The following is a 23576-nucleotide window of genomic DNA, read 5'->3' on the forward strand; positions in this document are numbered from 1 at the left end:
CTTGTGTTGCCACTTTGTTATATGAGATGGAATGCAGAGTATTTTTAATTTCAAAACGTAATTTCAAAAGAACTTTTAAAACTGTCTCTTTTTCAGTAGATCTTGACTTCTGAGAATAGCAAAACTTTACCTTATCATAGGCGTTCCATCAGAGTAATGTGAAACAGAAAGATTACTTTATTATGGCAATTCATTTTAAGGTAAAGAAAATCAGCTATAGGAAGACCTCACTTTTAGGAAATATAGCATATAAAACATACTTATTAAACACATAAAATTGCAACAGTATTACTTGTGAAGGTATTGCCTACGGGATATATTAAATAGCAGATCCCACTAATTCATGGAGATTGATTTTCTCATTTACAGTTGCTTTTTCACCCTCCTTTTCAGGAAAGCATTTATTGCCCAAAGGAAGGTTTACTCATCTTAATTTACAAATTAAGTAGAGAGAGGGAAGGAGCTGGGACTGAAATGTGAAGTTCTGATGTGGATGCACTGAAGTACAGTTGACCCCTCAACACAGGTTTGACCTGTACGGGTCCACTTATATGCATATTTTTTTTCAATAAATACAGTCCTATACAATCACCGGTTGGTTGAATCCTCGGATGCATAACTGTAGATATGGAGGGCCGGCTCTGGGACATGAGCATCCTCAGATTTTGGTCCGCAGTGGGTCCTGGAACAAATCCCCCGCAGATACCAAGGGACAACTGTATTTTGTGGGCGCTGCTATTTTAATAGGAGAGTAACTGGAAGGTGAGAGGTCTAGAAACCATATCCTATCATCTTAGGTGCTCTTGGATCAAGTGTGTAATCTGGGGAGAACGAGTGTCATGTGGAAAAAGAAGTAGACTTCTTTCCTGTTCTAAAGAACAAGTTATAGGGTGATGATTATTCTTTCCTTATAAGGAAGACTCTCCTAACAAATGATACTTTCCAATAATGGAGAAGGCCTTCCTGAAGAGTAGTAGAGAGTAGTAGTAAATTCTCAATCACTGAAGTGTTAAGGAGAGATTGTATCAGCAGTATGTTTTAGAAGAGATTCCATCATTGGTATAGAAGTTGGACTAAGTGATTTCTAAAGTCCCTTCCTATTTTTAGATTCTCTTCTAAGCAGTTTTGACCTACAACTAATGAGCTGAATAGCCTTTGGTTGGACCACAAGTATGGCCTACAGTGACCTGATTCCAGCTCTGTCACTGGTCCTAGGGTCAAACTTCTATCCAGGAATGTGCCTAATCCTGAGGGGAAGCAGGATGTGGCTGTTGGTTATAGAGGGAAAGATGGCTTAGACCCAGATCCCAAATGCTTGGCCAACTGTGTCCTGCTGCCATAGGTTTTCAAGGTCTATATGCAGAGGAGACTCAGCGCAGAGTTACTTTGTTTATAACTCTAAGGCTTTTTGCATCTGAATCCACATGTGGAAGCCCTGTTGCTGGTGACCTGGGTTAGACTATGTGGGGTTGCAGGGAAACCTTTTGCTCTTGTACAGGCCCAACCTTGACCAGACACAGCCCAGGTCCTCCTTGGCAACTTCTCCTTTTACTTAAGTCCTGATTTTTCCTGCGAACTCTTACCATTCTAGTATGGTGAAGGGGCAGAGAAAGTCAAACCCAAAGGAAAGAGAGTGGTTTTCCTTCTCTAAAGCCGAGAGCAGACTTTCTAATACTGAGTAATATATATCCCTCCTTTAAAGGCAAAAAAACCTCTCACAGATCAGTGTTGACCTTTTTTTCACTTTACTGTAATTTAAATGCATATGAACATAAAGTATAAACTTCTTATAGTTTTTATATGAAAACCAAAACAAATTTACAATTAAAGTATAAAGCTATAAAAGCAGTACATTTTCAATTCAAATAGGAATTTAGTGAGAAGGTGATATTTTGCTCAAATGGAATCACAGTAAACTCCCTAACAGATCTGCAGAACTTCTGTCCTCACTTGCTATTTTACTTGCTTCAAGCACCATCCTGTCTCTGCCAAGAAAGATAACTGAAACCTGCTGACAATGCTGGTAATGCATTTAATCCTGCTGGGATTTATCAACCCATGTCCCTAACAATCCCATACGGATGTGGTGTGTGTCAAGCTGCCAACTCCCATTGGCCGCGATGCCCCGGAAAGATTTTAAAAACGTCAGCTTTATGTGTTCCCTGAAGCTTTGAAAGAACTCACAAATAAAATTGCCTAGGCTTGGCACTTTTTTGAGGAGTACTTTTTTCCCTACAACAGTCTTTGTTTCTTCCTCCTCTCCTCTTCTTCTTGATTCACTCTTGATCATTTATATTCAATATTTTGCTAAAAAATTAACCATCCAGATTTTCAAACTTATTTGCACAGAAATTCGTGAATCATGCTCATAATCCTTTTACTTATTTCCTCTTTTGCTATAGTTGTTTTCTTTCTCATTTTTGATTTTGTGTATGAACGGTGTCTCTTGGTTTTTTAAAAAATAGGTTAACGAGCAGCTTCTAATTTTTACTTTATTAAAATTTATTATGTTCTGTTTTTCTAAAGTTTGTTTTGTTCTTTTTCCATCTTCTTCAAATGTATTTGTTTTCTTTCTTGCTTGTTAATGAACATGTTTATAACTAGTAGAAAAATTCCTTGAAGTAAGTAGACTCCAGGCCAGTCCCCAAAGACTTTAAAATATAGCATTATCATTGTTATTTTTTCTAATTCTGTTTCGAGTCAAGAGTAGTGTCATTGAGGATTTTATTCATACTTTTGTTAATTTCTAGTTTTTATACACTTGGTTGGAAAATGAGATCTGTGCTCTTCCTGTTGTTATTTGCATATTTTTATTGAATTTATTATTGTAGTTTGGCTCATCCTTTGTGTAAAAACTTCTTTGAGAAAGTTGATGTTGGTTTGATATTTTGAACCAGTTTGAAAGTTTCTTGTCATATTTTAGATTTATTCAACTTTCATGTCTAGTCTGTTTCACTGCTAGTAGTTACTTCTACATTTTTAAAAGCAAACTTAGAAGCTTATTTATAAATGTTTAAACCTCAATAATAAAATATGGTCATTGACTTCTTTCATTGAAAGATGAGGAACTTAGGTTATTATATTTCCTGCCAACTCCTTGTTTTTCATAATAAGCTCTGAGAATTTTATCTAGGTCTGCTATGCTGTATTTCATCTCTTCTAGGACTCATATGTTTTTACATTACCATCTCTGAAATTGGGGTGTGTTAAGCAATGGCATGTTAATATAGCTGCTGCCTCCTGGCAGTAATGAAGTTGTCTTTGCTTGCACATGCAGGCATTTGGCACGGGCATACAACTTCTTGATGTTTCAGTCAACAAACCACTTAAAGACCATTTGAGGAGAGGATAAGAGTTCTGGTTGTTGTCTGAAAATCTTTCATTGGTACCTCCTGGTAAGATCAAGAACGTGCCAGCATCAAATTTTACAGAATAAGTGTCAATAGCTTGGAAGAAGACCCTGGAGACAGCAGAGAAACTCTCTTAAAATGCTTCATCATCATCACGTCTCCCAGTGGTGCAGGGAACTATCTGCCTGGAAAACCTCAGACATCTACGACTCTGCGTCAAAAAGTGATTCAAGAGATTCTGGCTCAAAATGTGAAGATATTCTAAAAATAGCTTAATTTATTTAACTTATAGTTTCCCTTTTTATGTAATCAGAAAATGCTACATGATAAATGCAAAGTCTTTAAAAGCTCTTTAAAAAGAGATATAAAATGAAAATTCTAAATGACAAGAAAGTAATATGTTTAATTGACTGTTTCTTAGCAGGACATGAAATAGTGGTGTCTCTTAGATTTGATGTTGTCATGGATATGATGAAATTTGGAAGTTCTTTTTTTTTCGGTAAGCGGACCTCTCACTGCTGTGGTCTCTCCCGTTGCGGAGCACAGGCTCCGGACGCGCAGGCTCAGTGGCCATGGCTCACGGGCCCAGCCGCTCCGCGGCATGTGGGATCTTCCTGGACTGGGGCACGAACCCGTGTCCCCTGCATCGGCAGGCGGACTCTCAACCACTGCGCCACCAGGGAAGCCCTGGAAGTTCTTTTTAAAATGTTTTATTATGCACCTTTTCCTTCAAGAATTAATAGTTTGCCTTTTAGTTTGTAATCCCAAGTAGCACAGCTAATTAAACTTTATTCGTTCATGACATAATTTGTTTATTCATAACTTTAAATGCCAGTTCATCTCTCAGCTGGGAGCTGTCTTAAAATAGATTTTTCTCTTCCGGAAGTTTTCGACTGATACACTTCCTGAGGTTTTAATATTTTTTGGTGTCTAATAACTACTAACTGCAGGTTTTTTCGAGTCATATTATTGTTCAGAGGTTTTGCATTTTTATTACTTTCTATAGCTATTTAATATAATATAAATAATGGCTTGTTTGAAAAATAATTCTTAAGTCACCTTTTTTTTCCATTTAGAAATCTCCTTTTTTATCATTTAGTGTTGCCAAAAAGTTGTTTCCCTGCTCTATTACATATGTATGTATGTATGTGTATATGTATGTCTAGGTGTGTGTGTATGCGTATATGCGCACACACACACACACACACACACACACACACACACACACACACACACACACATATATATATATATATATATATAGGTTTTTTTTTCCCCATTTTTGTAGGTGAGCTGATTTCTAAGCCTGGGTGCATGGATGCCTCTGTACAGATCTTTTCTTTAAGATTTCTGTGTACTCATCTTTAAACAAAATTTTAATCAGTCCCAGTATTTCCCACAAAATGGTGTAGGTGAAATCTCCCTTACCCAATTGCTCTTTACCTGGACCCTGAATGGCATCTTTGAAGTTGTGTTAAAGCTAGAAGGTGTTTTAAGAAGGTGGAAGGGAAGCAGGACCATAGAAAATTGCAACGAGGTAACTTTCTGGGTGTGTACTTTTCCTCTATCTCTGTTGAAATGCCTGCTTTAAGTGCCAGTTCCATAGAGATAGGGGTAGTACTGTCTCCTGTTGTGAGGAGAGGGTATCACTTGACTTTTAGTTTGTTCCTCTGTTTGAGACTGAGCCCCCTGCTTTGATAAGAAGTCAGGCTAAGTGAAGTGCCTTGAAAGCAGCACACACTTTATCTACAACTGTGAAATTTGCTACTAGAATGTTTCTATTGTATACTTATATATAATTATATAATATATGTATATATTCTTACATTTAGTATGTTACAGACACTTAACATATTGTATAAAATATTTTAACATTTCATATTCTGTAAGGTTTTTTATGTAAAATTTATACACACTGCCCTGCTGCGAAGATTTCCCACGTTCATATATTTGAAAGGACTCACCAGACTCCACAGAGCACACTCACGTAAGACTTTTATTTAAGGCGAAGGACATGGTGCCGCAAGAAAAGGAGAGTGTAAACACTGGGGTTCCAAGAGAGCCGAAGCCTGAGCTCCCCAGGGTCCTTATTACACAGAGACCGCACTGTCTCCGCTGTCTCCAGCTGGAGCTACCAAGATCTGTGGGAGGAATCTTGACTTTGGGAGAGCTCAAAGTAGAATTTCCCAGGCTTTTCATGGCCTCTCTAGCCAGCTAATCAGTCAGGTTTTCGTAATCTATTAGGCCAGTTGGAAACCATCATTAAAGAAATTAACCCTGGGGATCCCCGGGGTAGTTTCAAACTTTAAACAGCACATCATAAATCCCACTGCCCTTAGTTTGGCCAAGAGTCGAAAAAGATACCATCATGTCCCCAGAGATAGAGCTTTTCCAGTCTAGCTGTAAACCAACTCCATCCTGCATATATATATATATACCCTTATCTCCAAACCTCCGTCCTCCAATTAGGAAGTTAGGGGGAAAGAAGGGCAGGGCATAGCCATGTCACTTAACTTTGGCCTCTCAGCTACAGCTGATCCTTGCCTGAGCAATAGACTACAAGTGTATTTCCTATCTTTCCTAGTGCTCAATTTCCCCAAGTTGGGGATAGTAAGTAGACACACATTACTCAAAGTTCATGCTTTGAGATTAAAGCTATTCCCTAGTTTCAATCTTGATGAAGTTTTCTTCTATAAATTCATGCTTATTGTTCATTTTAGTTTATTTCAGCAAGGGGGTAGTGTTTATGAATGAATTAATATTAGTGCCACCATCCTTTCATGGACATCTGGACAACTTCTTAAATCCGGGAGAGCTAAGAAGTTCCCAGGAGAAGAAGTACCTACACTGTGAGTATCCAAAAGCCATTGACTCTGGTGACAGTGGAGTCAATACGAGGTACTTGTTCAAATCATGTCGAGGCTGACAGGAAGAGCAATGTAATAATTCTAGTCTCCAAAAGATTGAAGAACTATCATTACTTATATCTCCCTGGTCCCTTCTTTATACCTCCCCCCCATCATTCATTATATGTACTATCTTATAATTGACTGTGTACATGGCTGTTCTCTACTAATCTGTACTGGAAAATGTCAGTTTTGTATTACTGGTTTCTAACAAAGTACATAGAAAATAATATAAATACAATAAATGTTGGAATCATCATATAACTTGAGCATAACCTGAAAATGAGTATCTTGGATTAAGACCTGGAATGACTAGATGGTTCTCTTCACACCTCAAGGCTTTCAGCCATTCTTGATCAAGTCTTGCCAAATTTGGGTATATTCCTGCCTCTGCCTACCCTGTTCTAATTTGGCTTCTCTAAAGAGTATTCACAAAAAGAGGCGAGCCAAAGATAGAAAAGAGGACTAAAGGAGACAAACAGAATGATGGTGAAATCCACAGGAGGAATTTACTCTTTCTCTAACATTTTTGAGAAGGAAAGTGAGGCTTGCTTCCAGGGATTAGCAATCTTTCAGAAATGGTTTGCCAAGCTGTTCCCTATGGTCCTTCTTCAAGGATCTCCTTTTGTGCTGCAGATGTCCTTAGAAAGGGTGGTACCTTTAGCATGTCAGTTATACCTAATCAGTTGTAGTCATCTGTGAGCCAGAATGGTTCATGAGAGAGGGGCCAGGGAAAGGAGAAAAGGGAGAGAGGAAAGGGATGCTTATGGGGGAGGAGGAAAGCCAAAGAAAATGTTGCCCAGGGTCAGTTTTAGCTGTTTAAAATCACCCCACCCCTTTGCCCAGCCTCCTTGGCACATGTATCAACCCATGGAGTGGAGGGTGGAGGACCATCCTTTTGCTTTCTAGAAGGAAGTACTAATATTTAAGGTCTCTGAAGTCTGCCCAGGGACTGCCCAGTTTCCAAGCTTCAGGTGATGCATTTGGTCCCCAAATTAGGAAATTTGTGTTGAAGCACAAGCATATGGTGCAACACAAATTTCCTAATTTGGGGACCACATTAAGGGACTCCTTAAATGTTCAGGAAGCTCACAGTCCTTGCCAGCCTGAATCCCTTGGAAGCTCCAGCCTGGCTGTTAAGGTGATGATGAGGGTTTCTGTGTGTTAGAGGTGATGGCCTCTTTAGATCACAGCCACAGCAGCAGTACTGTGCTGGGAAGAATTCAGTGAAGTTGCTTAATACCTTTCCCAATTCCCATAACAATTTGGAACTGGATTCTGAACTATGAAGTCTGGGTTCTCTGAGAATTAACATTGATTGGATGATAGGAAATCTCTGAGCTTCTCTGAGCTTAGCATTTTACTCCCTAAAGACCAAGAAAGATTCATAAATGTCACAGAGTTAGAAGAAACTTAAATGTCTAGTCCCACACTCTCATTTGGAGATAAGAAGCTGAGTCCCAGAAGTAAAGTGACTCATCTCAGGTCAGGGCAAGGACCAGTAGTTTTCCCAAGTCCAGTGGCCCTTTTAAAACACCCATCGAATTCTGTTACAACTTGCCCTTTGTGCTTCATCACCTTCTGTGTAAGTGCCTGACAATTAGCGTTTCTGAGAGTAATGTAAAGGCTTAACATTAATCTTTTGATTGTTAAGGCATCCATGTCAAAGAATCCATCTCGAATAAACATGTTGCCAGCTACACAACTACCTAAAGATCCAGCAACCCCCATGCAGTTCCCCTATCGGAAAGCCCTGGGTGACCTACATAACTGACCCCTTGAGTGACCCTACTTTTCCCTTCATGTGCCTAAATTCCCACTCTTAGGTTTAAGTTCACCAATAAAAAGTAAACCCGTGAAACCCTAGGCACCTCACCCTCAACCCCAATACAGTTCTCTGCTCTCTACCTGCAGCCTTGCCGTGTGTATCCTCCAGGACCTGTGAATAATAAATCTTGTTTTTTACAGAGTTTTGTGATGGTTGATGAAATAAAATTCATATTTTATGGCAAGATGAAAAAAACGTAAAATTCTTCTTTGCCTGTTTCGGCCCCCTCCCTCCCCTTTAGTGTGTATTATGCATTTGTACTAACCAGACCTCCTTAGGAGATAACCTTCCTTCCTAACCTCATAAGGGGCCACTATGACCCATGACCCACTACTCATTTTGCACATGTTGATCTGTAAACTGTCAAATGATGCATAACTATTTGTCTCAAAAAAAAGTATGTAACCGAGCTTTGACCTCTAATTGGTAGAACAAACCTCAGAGCTTTCTGAAAGACTGTCTCCCAGATTATAATCCTCAGGTTGGCTTGAATAAAAATTTCCATTTCTTTCTTAGATCTGCTATTGATTAATTTTTCATCAACATGGTTGTTGCTGAAGTGCACTTTGCGATCATAATAAGAACCACAAAGGCCAGTCCAGCCACAACATTGGTTCCTATGGGGAAATGTCTGTAATACAGGCCCAGGTGAGTGCCCCTGGGCATTCCTGGCTGATAGCATCACTATCGACAGGTTGAGACCATCAGGAAGCACCACTCCGACCTTGATTCTTGAGTTCTTAATAACTAACAACGTGTACAAAATGAAGAGGAAAGTCTGGCATTAGGGGCTTTGCACCAACTCTGAGAGGACTGAAGAGAAGTAGTTAGCATTTTAACTGAGCTTCACTTGGAGTTAAGAGTACTCACCAACCACACCCTTTGTCCACACACACCAAACCATCAAGTACAGAGCAACCATGGAGCAGAAAGGATTCCTCAGCAGGGAAAGGGGAATTTGTGGTGGCACAGAAATGGACAGAGGTTCTTTTCAAGAGGCTTCTCCTTTTCTGGAATCTCCCTACAGTGCTGAGCACTGAGATCATCAATCAGGGTCAGCTGAGGCCATCATTCACCCTGGTCCCGAGCTATTTTTATCCTCAAGGCTCTAGGAGTTGGGAAGGTGTGAGCTTCGTTATTAACTATAACCCAGAAAATGAGACCAGTGGGCTCCACCGACTCTGCTGAGTCTGGGCCACCAGCCCCTGTAGCAGGCAGGAGAAGGATCTCTCTGCTGAATTAATATTCACCTTAGAAAGCTTCCTTAGTGGCACAGTGGTTGAGAGTCCGCCTGCCGATGCAGGGGACACGGGTTCGTGCCCCGGTCTGGGAAGATCCCACATGCCGCGGAGCAGCTGGGCCCATAAGCCATGGCCACTGAGCCTGCGCATCCGGAGCCTGTGCTCCGCGACGGGAGAGGCCACAACAGTGAGAGGCCCATGTAATGCAAAAACAAAAAAACAAAAAAATATTCACCTTAGAGACCTGGGATTTCTCTAGTAGAAACCAATTCTTGGAAATTCATGGAAGGGAATTATGACAACCAGCAACTTTGGTAAGGCTGTGTTCTTTACAGAGTTTTCCAGATTTTCCTAACTCAACTGGGTGCTTTTCTTTCTAAATACCATAAACTTTCTCAGAGACTATATTTTATTTATTTCTTACCTTTTGTTGTTGCTGTTTTGGGAAGGAAATGGTTTTATAGGAAAAAAACAATACTCAGATTTCAAACAACCTGATCTATACCCCTGGAAGACAGAGATTCAGGTTACCTAGTTCTCCAATCCTCCCATTTGGTGACAATTACTCTGTATTTTTCCAGATTATAGAATTTACCAAAAACATCTTCCTCTGAATGTGTCCTTTTGCTGAGCTATGGCTTATACTACAGTCCCCCAAGTGATTATACACGACTTCTGCCTCCACTCATTAGAGGAAGGAGCCTTCAAATGCATCTGCTAATGATCATTTCAGTGTCCCTGAAACCAGAAGAATTCTTGAAAAAGTAATCTCAGGTTATGAAAAAGTGTTGTTTTTCTTTGGGTGTAGGAACTAAAACCTTATTCATATTATTCTATAAGTAAATTTTCTATTATCCCCACCTAGTTTCCTTGGGAGATGAAACTCCCTCATTATTATATTTCCTGAAATTGAGACAATTTGTGGCCCTTAGAAATTGTCCCTATGTACTTTCAGAAACAATCATAAAGAAAACCATTCTTATTGGCAATTTTAAGCTGTGCTTCACCTTGGCAAAAATGTAAGAGCAATGCACATCAACCTGGTTCTTGCACCTTCACCCTTCAGGCAGCTGGTGCAGATTGTTCTAGGAGAGAGGAGGAAAGCTCTCCACCATGGGAGAGGGGTAGGGTGGGAGCATAGTTTATATAATAAGAAAACTGTGTTCTGAAGTCACTTGTACTTTCTGGACCTCAGTTACCTGTAAAACAGGTAAGAATGAATGGTCTTCATAGAGAAAAAGGGACAAAACAAGTGATTCCTCAGGTTCATTGAGGTACAAATTCCACTTTTACTATAATTATAACAAAGTTCAGATGATGTAAAGACAAACTCGTACAAATAGGCACAGATAAGTTAAACGCTAGCAGTATTCACATGTGGCTTGAATGCAGTTATTAATATCTAGGCTCACTAGAGTTAATAACCAATTTCAGGACTATTTGGAGAATTAGTTGTTAATAACAGTGACAAAAAATAAGCATCCCCATTACTGATAGAGGCTGGCACTGTCCGGATGCTAAACGCTGGGGAATCTGATCACCTTAGGGCAAGCTCATACATGTTAGTTAATATTACTTGGTCTTTGCTGAAAAACAAAGAAAAGTAGGAAAGAAGGAAGGAAGGGAAAGAGGGAGGGAGGAAGGGAGAATATTTAGTTTATATGCCATATGTAAAAAATAAATGCTCTGTTTCAAAGACAAGGATTATATTCTGCAATCCAGTTACAATTTTATCCACTGTTAATTTAGTAACATTTTCCTTTGAAAACAAAAAGAACCCCTAAAAATAATCTCCTTTGTAATTTTATTTTACAAGGTGCCAGTATGATAATGGGCCCATTAGGGAGTCAAATGTGAAGAGTCAAGGTTTCCCATGCTGGAAATTCCATGGTACCTGATAGAACTCTGAAAGTAGCACCTCTAGATGCAGAGCCAGATTCTGGTGGTGATTTAGAAGTTCCTTTTCCCTGAAAAGACACTAAAAGTTAACAGAAACAGGGCAGGAAGTGGCTATGATAACAAAGCTGAGTTTGGTACTTGCCCTGGCTTTGGTAGCCAATATCACTGGACTCCTGTAGTATCAAACTTCAGGAAAGAAATTCACAGTATAGAGCAGAGCTGTCTTAATCATTTTTAGACTAACATTTCAAAAAGGGTTAAGAAGCTATCTGCTCTGTCTGTTCCATCTGCTCAGATGTTCATCTGAAAATATCTGTGCTGTGATCTTTAATTTTCTTTAACAATCATGGTTTTCACTTACCAATTAATACTAAAAATACTAAAAAGAGAGGTATAAATACTTACGCTATAGAATACTGTATTCCCAATCACATCCACCATATTAAGAAAAGGAAAATATCCATTTTCAATAACATTATTCAGCACCAGATCCTCTCCAGTTAGACAAACAATTCTTTTAAACATCTTTATGATTTAAGGCTTCAGTAACAACTCAAGAGTAGGCAAAAGTTTGCTATTTATTTAATCTTGGAAGAACACTGAAAGAAAAAGGCAGGGAATGTAGGCAGTGTGGAAGAACTCTCCTTTACATAGCTGGCCACATGTGGCTTCAACAGCTGCAGGGGAAACTGGCTGGGGCTAAGGTTACATATTTCTGTTCAGTAAGGGTATCCATGGTGGTAACTCTCATGATGACGGTAGTCATCCTGGTAACCATCCTGGTATCCTTGATGGTAACCATGGTAACCATAGCCTGCATACTCATCTTCTGGGCAGCGCATCCCCAGTGACTGCTGAATAGCCATTTCCTGTCTCCGGAGTTGCATCGAATCAATTAAATCGTACACAATCACCATGGACCACATTGGGGAAGGATACCAGGATTTCACATTTCCATCTTTTCCAACTAGAAGCATGGAGAAGTACTCTGGGCTCACTTGAAAATAGTTACGTATGTCTTTCACCAAATGGGCTGGTACGTCTTCTCGCTCCACAACAGAGCTCCCTGGAATAGGATTAGAAAAGTTGTTAGCGGATTGAAGAGGCAGCACTCAGGAAAGCATCAAAGTGAGAAGAAACCACTGTGAGAATAGAGAGAGGACCCAGGAGTCTCTTCTCTTCAGCTCAAAAATCCAATTAAAACAGTTTGCTTGTTTTTTCTATTAGCAAAGAAATGTCCCTGCTGTTCTACAACATTATTAGTGTATCCAACTTTGGGGCACATAATGTCTCCTTATAGGAATGTTACAAAGTATAAAACCAGTCCCTTCATTTAATCCTGGCAAGATCAACTGCTTTAAAATTTGTCACTAACAAAGATTATATTGTTTATATTTCTAAGTTTACTTCCAATTAGCTTAGTTTCTTCTTAGCGGTTACAGTTTTACTTTTGATGCTATTGTCTTTATAACAAAACTCTTATTTCATTGTCAAAGGTGAAAAATACCAATTATCTAAGAGCTGGGAATATATTTAAACTATTATCATTAGTGAAAAGAAGAAAGCGAAGGGAGAAGGGCACTGACACTTTCTGCGTATCTGCTCTGTCCAGCACTGTGCCAGGGATTTATCCACATTATCTCAGGTAAAGTGCTTGATCTTGGATGGAAGGACTGGGTTTACTTTCTGAAACTTTTAGTCACTGTCATTTTCTTTCAGCTTCTCTGAGCCTTTTAGTATATGTCCTCATCTGTTGCAAGGGAATCAGTGAGATATGACCTTTGTGCCTCGTAAAACTATTTCGAGAATTAAATGAGATAACAGAGATGAAAATGCTTTGTAAGCCAATAAAGCCCCATGCAGACAAAAAGGAATTACTTATTTCAGTTAAGAAAATGGATATTTTTGCTGTCACTTATGATTTTTTTAGTAAAAACAATATTAGTGCTTGTGCTCTCCTTCCCCTTCTTCTACATGCATCCTGTGTACACACACACACACACACACACACACACACACACACACACACACACACACACGGGCAAACATGAAGAGGGAGGATTTCGTGACCTTTCTTCACCTGAGGGGTACACCCACTGCTTACATATAAATTAACATAATTTAACTGAACTTATCAGTAGTTTATACTGTTTTAAAGTAACACTTTACCATTAATCGGGAACAGTTCTAAAACTCCCCCTACTTCCTCTCCAACACCTAAAAGCTTCAGAACAGTTATGTGGCGCAGACCTAAGAGAAAAAAGAAAGCCGTAGAATCTGTAAGTTTTCTTTCACCTCCAAAGACTGGATGTCTGAGAATTAAAAATCTCTAAGTTTAAAAAGAATATAAAACATAACCTGATTAGGTAAAATAATTCATTTTTTTAAAGTTTTTTCATTAAAAATATATATTTAAATACTTATAACATCTTGAAAAAAGACTAATTGCAGATTTTGGGATTAACAACAGGGTCAGATGTGGTCTGGTTTTGTTTTGTTTTTGCAGATTGAAATAGAAGAATTTGCTTTTAAACTGTGATTCTCACTCTACTAAATGACAAAACAAAAATGAAGCCATTGGAACTTTAAAATATCTAAGATGATCTAAGCTGATTAGTGTTCTCGAAAAGAGTCATGCCTAAAGTTATAACAGCTTGCATGGATAATTTAATTTTCTCTCAAAGAAAAGACTACAGACCCTCGCCGTCGTGATTGTTTAAGAAATCATTCTGGCTTCCTCAAAGAAAAGTTTGTCAGTTTAAAGGGCAGGTTCTTAGCACTTTTTTAGAAGACTCAAAGGGGTAGCACAGCAGGCAGAGCTTGCTTCCCAGCCTCAGCTAAAGTTTCAGGAAAGGAAAGAAGGTCATGCCTTGGTAGCTTGTTGGAATTCTTTTGAAGATGAAGCGCATATGAAAAGATTCAGGAGAAAGAACACTGGAGGACAAGGAGACTCTAGATTCATCCTATTCAGATTTCGTGGTTTTAGACAAAATCCGAGCCTAGGCATGGTAGCAACTTGGAACGAAATATGAATGTTGACGGTGTTGACTGTCCAGGGGAGAAAACTGAAAGCCACCATGGAGGGCTTTTTTAAGGAAGAGTTGAAATCCAGGCAAAATGCTATTACAAAAAAATTTTGTGGCCTTTATTCTTCTCCCAGAGAAGTGAAGCATTTCTGTTCTACATGTTGTTGAGTCATATTTTCAAAAGGGAAGATCATGAATTTAATTATTCCTTAAAAACATGACTTGTTCACATTTCCTGTCTACTGCAAAAGTGTTTGACTTGGGCTCTGTGCAGAGATTCAAAATGAAACATCACCTAATAGCTGCTGCAAAGACATCTTTAGAAAATTAGCAAACCATGATTTTATTTATATTCTTATTGTGGAGGGTCATTAACTGCTCTAAAAACTTCTGTCTTACCCAGCACTGTTGGTGGCTATACATAATTTAAGTTTTGCCTAAGAATACTGGCACAATCAAATCTTCTTTACATATATTGATATAAGTTCTTAAAGCATTAACCTTGTTAATAGGAGTATAAATAAAAATTCACAAATTTTCTAATTGTTTTTACTGTTATGAGCTCATTTTCTGCCTTCTTTTGAGTTATTATTTCACATCTTAAAATTGAAATGTATTTATAATGTTCAGGTACTGGGTCATAGCAAGGGCCCAGGCTCTGGTAATGTTTTACAAGACTTATGCCACCACACCACCTTTTATAAATCAAACACAGTTTTATAACTAATAAATGATTCTTCTTCCTAATAGAAGTATCAAAAGAATAAAGATTCATCTATGTTCCAATTACGAATTTTTTAATCTGTGGCCCCCTAGCTACTCTTCCCCCCTCTAATGACTCTCTCAAAATTCTTCCTCTGCAGAGGTGTATTTTACATGAGACTTCAGTTGTGATTTCCACTTTTGAAATTGCCATTATCTCTTTGGTTCAAAACAGAACTTAGTAATAAGTTCTCTGTATTATGCATTTCCTTTCCTTTCTATACGTCCATATTCAAAATGATACTAGCTCTTTCTGACCACTAGGATAATAATGTTTGGTAAAGAAAGCATACATTAGTTTTCAAAACACTGAGCAATTTACTGCAAATAATGATAGTAATAATAAACTGCATTTCTTTTTGACCTGCTTGTCTTAAAGCATAAGGTTCTGTTTAACAGATCTTGCTGTCTTCCTGGTGCCCAGTTATAGATCAAAATCCTTTCTAAGGGAATGGCAATATAGTACAGTGTGCTTCAATTCATTCATTAATTCCCAAAGCCATTCCTGTTTTACAAAAGATATTTAATCTGTGGAGAAGTACACAATGTTGGTACCTAATTATTACGTAAGAAAATGATAATACCTGAGTTTTATGATCTTGAGACAAGTTTTTAAAAAGTAAACAAGAAGACAACATAATAGAGATCACTTAAAGAAAAGCAGCAGGTATTTTCAAACACTTTAATGAAGAACCTGAGAGGGCAGAATATTGAGAAAAAAGAAAAAAGAAAAATAGACCCCAGTTGACTAAGATTTCAGTCTGAAAGCAACTTTATCCTCAGTATAACTGAGTAAGTGTCTAGGAATCTACAGTTTGGACTGGGGAATATTTGGATGACCTAATGTTCCATTTTAGAACAGACCAGGAAGAGAGTGGTATGGGAAAGCAGTGATGCTTTAAGACAAGCAGGTCAGTGAGGCTTCCCACTCACCAAAATTGCATGCCTGACCACTGAGGGCAGAGAGCTGCTGTGAATAGGCCCAGTCTTCATCATTAGGTGCTGAGATCACTAGCAACCGCCTCCTCCATCGGAACCTGGAAAAGAAGCAGAAGGCCACAACTGCTGCTTCAAACAATAGAGGCCAGTGTGAAAACGCAGAGAAACTTTGGCTGTCTTTTTTTTTTCCTGTGCCCAGAATAAAAAACAGTGACCCTTAGAAATATTTCATAGCTCCTCAAAGCCTAATATTAAACGGTATTACCACATTTCTTGCACGTTTTCTTTTGTAACTTCACAGTCTGCCATACTGTGACATTTGCGTGATGTGTCAGGCATGAGTCTGGTCATCAGACATGAGTCTGGTCCCCATGCCTGATGAGGTCACTTAGGGAGAGACGAAGCTCTCAGATACAATGAAAACTAGCCGATATTGTATGTTAACTTGTAGCAACAGAAATAAGGGAATCAGAAAATAACTGAAGAAAACTCAGGTTCTGGGGCTTCCCTGGTGGCACAGTGGTTGAGAGTCCGCCTGCCAATGCAGGAGACACGGGTTCGTGCCCCAGTCCGGGAAGATCCCACATGCCGCGGAGCAGCTGGGCCTGTGAGCCATGGCCACTGGGCCTGCGTGTCAGGAGCCTGTGCTCCACAATGGGAGAGGCCACAACAGTGAGAGGCCCACATACCGCAAAAAAAAAAAAAAAAGAAAAGAAAACTCAGGTTCTGGTAGAGTTCCCTAGGGTTTTTGGGTGGGGCAGGGATCAGTGAATATATGGACAGGAAATAGTATGGAGAAAAAGAACTGAATTTTAAGTAGATGACAGTGACAGGAAGAAGGAAAATAGGAAAGTGTCTTAAGGGGTCAAGGAGGGTTCCTGGAAAAACAAAGCCCCGTGTACCTTCCTCAATAGCCAGGGGCTCTTCCAGGGGCAAATGCTAGTTCTAAAATGTACCCTATCATCATAGTAAGAACCACCACTTACAGAGTACCCCTAGGAAGTAGAATGGGGCTAAACCTAGAGCCATAGGATTTTAGATTATATGATAAACTTGTTTCTGCTCTTACAGCTCCAACACGGCAGGGCAGTGGAAAGAGCTTTTGTCTTACAGCCAGGAAGCTTGGTCCACATTCTGTCACTGCCACTTTTTGGGTTCCTTGAGTATGTCACTCTGTTCATCTAAGTCATAGTTTTTCCTTAGCTCTAGAATCAAAAAGAGCATCCACCTCAAAGAGGGGTTATAAGAATTAAACTCTAAAACCCATCAGTGGAAGTTATGCATGTGATGGCATGGCTATAGATCATGTCTTAATCTGCAGGCTTCTTGATTTAGAACTTTGTCCTACTGATGGATAATGTCCATTTCCCCATTAACAGATCTTGGACATTATCTATCATGATGTCATACAACAACCCATTTAATCCTTATGTTTGTGTATCATTTTATAGCTCACTTTCACCTACACAATATGTGATCCTCACTAGAGTTCAGTGAGGGCATGACTTGTTTTCCCCAGTTCACGGATAACAAAATGAGGCTTAGAGAAGTGAGGTAACTTGCCTAACTAGTAAATCTAAGAGGTGGTACCGAAATACAGATTTCTCTGTCTCCTGGTGCAGTGCTTTCCCTAGTCTACCCCCTCAGAGGTGCTGATGCTTGGCTGGCGCGTCAGGGTCCCAAAGAGGATAGGAATGAGAGAGGGTGTGCATCCAAGGGGCCGCTGCGTGCATGTGTCTCAAATTCCACCTTCACTGGAGAAGGGTTTTTTGCTTTCTGCCCTCAGTGCTGGTGACTGCGGGGTGTCAGTGCACTCAAGGAGCCGGAAGCCAGTTGATTTTATTCATGGCTTCTCTCCCTGTGCCCCTTCAAGCCTCACAGGGAACAGGAGAGTTTTCAGTCCCAAAGAAAATGGCCTCTTAGGGGAATAGTGGTTTGGATGAATGAGAGAAAATGATAGTCTGATGAAATACAACCTCTGAATGGGTGCCTGTAGCAAGGCTCGCCAAGAATTGCTTGCTGTGACATTACATTAGCTTCCTCTGCTTGTTTTTCTTCAAAGGGAAAGAAAAACTAAAATCTCCACTGAGGATAGGAAGATGAATGTATTTGCATAAAGGAAGGGAGAGGAGAGTCGAGACTGTCTGAGGTTTCCTGGGAAACGGAACAGTGACTGCTCTCGGATCACGAAAGGGGTCTCCTGTATCTTCCCTGCTTCCTTAGGAGGCATGCCAGACCAGCACCGGCACCCCAGCCAGCACCCAAAGCAGGCCAGCCTTCCTGGCCTCACACAGAGCTTCAGAGTATCCTGGAGGGAGCTATTTTGGGTGAGGTCTATTTTGGCTTGTTTACCTGTGTGCACCACTGAATGCTGTCAGACTGGAGAAGGATGGGATCTGAGACTCCCTGTCCCAGACACGATCAAGAGAAGGTCATTTCCCCTAAGTGATGATTCTTTATCCCACAGACATTTACATTAAGATACAAGGCCCCAGCTCCCAACACTGAAGGACAAATGTTAATGGAACTAACTTCTGTGGGAAGTAACAAGAGATGTGAATGTGGCCCAGATCCTTATTCTGGACAAATTGTTTTTCCGTCACTTTACTTTGTCAGTAAATAGAAAGTCCACAAGCTATGCATGTGTTTGCTTCTTTTAACTGGCATTTCCAAATTAGTCTGCATTTGCCCACTCTTTAGGGCTTCTGTCTCAGAGAAAGGTAATTATAGCCTGAATCATATGAGTGTCACTAAAAACTAGACTGGCTTCAGAGTCTGGTCAGCTGAAACCAGGCTGTATAGACCCACCAACAACTCAGCAAATATGAAGGAAAATTCCCATTTGGATACTCCTTTATTTATAGAACAGTTAGGTAGAAAAAACATTTTTTTTCTGTTCTTTTTGCCTGGGTTTCAGTTCTGAAGGTGTTTATTAAATCTCCTCTTAGCTCTCCTTTGATGACAAAGTTCTCTAACTAGGACCTGAATAAATGGCCCTAATACTACTAATAACCACCATTTATTGATTACTTGCTTTGTGCTAGGTTCTAGCTCATTACCTTTAGTATCAAATTTACCTTTCACAACGATCTTAAGAATAGCTAAATTTATTATGCCCATTTTGCAAATGAAAAAACTAAAGCCCAAAGAGATTAAGCAATTAGCCCAAGGTCACACAGCTAATAAGTGGAGAAACCAGGAATCAACTTCAGGGCTGTCTTACTCATGACTTTAAGTAATACACTATTCTACTTTAATTTTTAAGATCAGTGATAATTGTCAGCACGATGATTCCATGACCACAGGTCATAGATAGCCATAGGACATCTAACTTATAATCATATGCCATTCTGAATATCCATAAAAGATGTATGTTCCTGAAATAGTAGTGAATATAAGAGCTCACAAGTCTCTAACATTAGAAGGAAAATACATTTACATTACGTAGGGCCCTATCCAGTTCAAAAGACTTTAGATGCAAAATATGTATAATGTCTTAAGAATCAAAAAAATACAAATTCAAGTCAGTGATCAACTTGAATGAGCATTGCAAGCTTTGTGAGTGAACAAAAGTGAGATAATGTCAGTTTTCCCTTTCAAGTTTTGAAACCCATGACACTGTGATTATAAAAAGACCCTCTGCCTGAAAATGGTGAAAATAATCCCTCAGAATGTCTGTAGTTGCAGGACTCATGGATGGCCTAAATCCTTGGTTATAAGTAATATCAATGAACTAGATGGTTACTGCTTTAGAGATCAGGCTATGTGAGTTTAATGGGTTGGTTCAGTGGGTATGCCTCTTTCAGTCCTAGAAGATTTAGAATTAAGAAGAGGAAGTTTGCAAAGAATCAAAATCGTAGTAATAATATACATTTCTGATTTTCTTTATATAATTTATGTTCTTGTGAAACTTAAGAGAATTTGGCTTAAAATGATAGCCTTGAAACTCCAAACTAGGATGTGTAATTGAGTATTTGGTTTAGACGTATAGTTTTAGGTTGAAATCTTACTAAGCGTATACAGTTATTGGAACATCTGAGAAAACTTTAGATTCACTGTATTTACAAGATTAACTTATTAAACTTATGGCTCATTTAAGTACTCAGAAAGGTTTTGTTTATTTCAAGGAATTGAAAGAAATATATTAAATGTAAAATGGTTGTTTGGCATAATGACATTGTTTAATTACTGAGTTCATAAGTGAGATTAAACATTATTCAAAGCCCCTTAAGAGTGATAGTTAAAATTTGCCAGGTTATAAATAAAATGATAAGATTTAAAAGCCTAACTTAAAAGTTTAAGAGAAAACTAAGGTCTTGAATTTATAACTTGGATATATTTAACACTATTGGTTAAAATCAAAAGTAAACTTCTAAAGAATCTTTTCTGCCTAAAAAAGGAGAGAAAGGTAAAAGAAATAAAAGGAAGGGAAAGAGAGGGAAGGGGAGGGGAAGAAAATACCTCAAGGACAACAGCAAGCTCTTATCCTCAATCTTCTAAATTACTGACATCTAGAAGGATGACCTTGAACTAAAAGTTGATATTTCAGAGCCCCCAGGATTGGACAAGAAGCCATCGGCCCAGTAGAGCCCTAGAGCCGTTTCTCAGCCAGGAGAGTGGCCGGAAGACTGAATGAACCTTATGTCCTTAGGGAGGCATGCACCTTTCATCTCCACTCCAGGTATTTGCTCTGTACTGAAAATTTGGATGAAGGCAGAATCTTGGGTTCCTTTCAGCTCTGAAACCCTGTGGTTTTAGGAGTATCTTTCTTCACTTCAAACTCTGGGCCTCTGGGTTCACACTAAAATTAATTCACATATTTTCAAAACGAGTGTTAGATAAGAGCGTGGACTTTGGGAACCAGATTATCCTGGGGCCACTAAGTTCTAGAACTGACACTAGTTCAGTGATGAAAGTTATTTAATCTCCATTAGCCTGAGTTGTCTTGTCTGCAGCAAGACAGTAGTTACAGTATTTATATCATGGGATTGTTGTGAAGATTAAACTCAGGAGGGAAGAAGAAGTGCTTGGCACAAAAGGTGATTACAGCAACCCTGGAGTGGAAGTAGGGCTACTTGCTGTCGTTATCCTCATGGGTGAGAGATTTTTAAGGTAGGGTTAATTGGAAGCATAGGGGCAACATACCTAGAAAATTGTAAACTGAAAATTTGGATGAATGGCAAGTCCTATGCTCTTTACACATCATGTTGTTATCTCTTAAAAGACCCAAGCTTTCTGAATCTAGAGGAATTCAGATTATCCATTTCCTAATCACAGAATTCTTGATGCTTAGATGAAATTTCTGCATCCTTGCACCTCTTAAGGTCCCAAGGATTTGTAGAATTTTCATCCAACATGAGGGAAGGGATGGAGAAGGGAAGAAGTAGAGTGATTTTTTTTTACACTCTTTTTGGTGTATGTACTAGAGTTTCCCTATAATGGTTTTCAATAAACCACACTCCCCAAGGAATCAGGGAGCTGGGTCAAGAGGATTTCTCCTTTTGAGGTCTTAGTGGAGCTTTTGTTCTCTGCAGAGTTGGAAGGAAGCAGAAAATCAAGCAGTGTTCCAAATCCTGTTTGGAACTAGAAAAGGCCCAATAAATATGTAAAATAAAAGTACAGTATACAAAGCCCTCCAAATTGACTGAATGAATAAACTAACCCTCACAGAAGTTCAGAATTCTGTATCTGTGCCAAAAAAAAAAAAAAAAAAAAAAGGCAGAAAAACAAGAAAAGACCTATCCAAAGCCACCCAATTAACACTCAAGCTTGGAGCTGACCCCAGCCAGCCTTGCCACCAGAGCAACTTCCAAAAGGACAAGACTAAGCCTGGTGGCTAGAGTGCCATGAAGAGGACAGACGTCTCACAGGTAAGGTCACTCTGCACACACATGTCGGCTCTGTGTTTCTCTGTCACTCAGAACACTCTCCCGTCTGCCTCCTCGGGGTCTCCAAAGGTGATGTACCTGGATAGGAAGTTCTCCAGTGACTGCTTCTTGTCTTCTTTGCAAACAATGCCCTCCTTCTTCTGCTTTTCCATGTCTTTGATTCGGGACTGAAAGGTATCAATCACATCGAACACAGACTTCATTGCTATAGGCACCTCATAATATTGCTGTTGAAGGAAAAATAAAAAGTATATAATGTATGAAGGTGTTTCTTCCCTATGTCCAGAGGATAGAGAGCTTGAGAGAATTCAGGGTGGCTCCAGGGAAATCAGAGCCTGGAGGGCTCTTTGATCTATAAATTCTCTCCTGCAGTAGTACCTCTGCTGATTTTTCAAGGTTTTGAATCCATGAAACAAAAGCCGTTACCTTCCATGAAGGTCTTAACTTCACTCTTTTTATTGGGAAGGGTCCATGCCTTCCTCACCACACATATTCTAGGCTCACTTCCCTACCTCTGGGACTAAGCTGGTTCCTCTTCACTATACAACTGGAGAGAAGGTCAGAAACACTGTACTAAACACAAGAAAACAAATGGAATAACATGTTAGCGTACCTGACCTGAGCAATAAGGGTAATTTTCCACCAGAAGGAGGCCTGCTCTGTGGTCATCAGAAATCTACATAAACTCTTTGTGATTCCCAGAGACTATTTTATTGAGTGAGCATTACTTAAAATTAGGTCATGTTTGCTTATGTATTCTCAGAAAAAAAGTTGGAGCTAACTTTTTTGGGGATAATGAAATTCAGTTTCCTGCATCAAAGCTGTCTGGACTTAGAACAGCAACCTGAGGTGGATTTGAGGGCTGGCTGATCAGCATAAGTGCCCTCAATGGGAATTTAGTAAATCATGGAATGTGAAAGCTGGCCGAGACCTTGGGGATCATCTAGTCCAACCCCTCACATTAGAGGTGGCACAACACAAATGTGGAATGAATTATTGAAGGGATCTCTCTCCAGATCCAGAAAACTACTGCAGGTTGAATCAGCTATTCTAATAGTCCAGGCAGCTTTTTTTCAAAAGGATTTTCATGTAAGCATGGGCTCTGGAGTCAACCTGCGTGGGTATGAAGCCCAACACTAACTGGGTGAACTTGGGCAAGTTACCTAACTACTCTGGGTCTCTATTTGTCCTCTGTGAAACAATGATAATACTTGCTATTTATCTTAGAGGTTTGAGACAAGGATTGTAAACATCTGAGGTGAGTGCTTGACATAATGAAACAAAGTTAGTTATTATTGTTAATATTATTATGACTACATGGCACAGTTTTTCAGAGTTCAGACTCTCTGTCCTTATCATAGGAAGAAAGTAGGTGTAAAACCCTACTGTCTTGCCCATGTTGGATCAGGAGGTAAACTTCCAGGCCCTTTCAAAGTAGACCTATGTTAAATCTGGGTTTTCTGAAAACAGAAGCTAAATACTCTTTACTTTTTATCACCAGGGCCTGGCTGGTGATAAACATCATAGCTATTCAACAACTGTCTGGTGAATGCATGACTTTGATGTTACAGAAGAATTTAGTCTGAGTCAAGTAGCTGGGCCATAGGTGGTCATTCAATCCAATATTTTCCATAGACCACATTTCTAGACACAAATTCTACAGGACAGTGGGAACTATTTAGACCATTTCAAAACCTTCCCATTTATGAAATAACTTGTGCTTAGTCATATGTCTAA

The 23576-nt window shown here is 39.4% G+C and overlaps 1 protein-coding gene across 1 annotated transcript in view; it reads right to left on the reverse strand.

Annotated features, from left to right (window-relative positions):
• Window positions 1–11891: 11891 nt before the first annotated feature.
• The window catches only part of CCDC80 (coiled-coil domain containing 80), a 33507-nt gene continuing 21822 nt past the window's right edge, over window positions 11892–23576 (reverse strand). Inside the window, exons 5-8 of the mRNA XM_082839682.1 lie at window positions 21918–22066; window positions 15946–16049; window positions 13394–13474; window positions 11892–12290 (exon numbers count right to left, since the gene is read on the reverse strand). Coding sequence (XP_082695808.1) covers window positions 11944–12290; window positions 13394–13474; window positions 15946–16049; window positions 21918–22066 — 681 coding nt within the window. The 3' untranslated portion in view covers window positions 11892–11943. The remainder of the gene's footprint in view (window positions 12291–13393; window positions 13475–15945; window positions 16050–21917; window positions 22067–23576) is intronic.

Source organism: Leucopleurus acutus, assembly GCF_964270905.1.
Source record: "Leucopleurus acutus genome assembly, chromosome: 5".
Taxonomy (NCBI): Eukaryota; Metazoa; Chordata; class Mammalia; order Artiodactyla; family Delphinidae; genus Leucopleurus; species Leucopleurus acutus.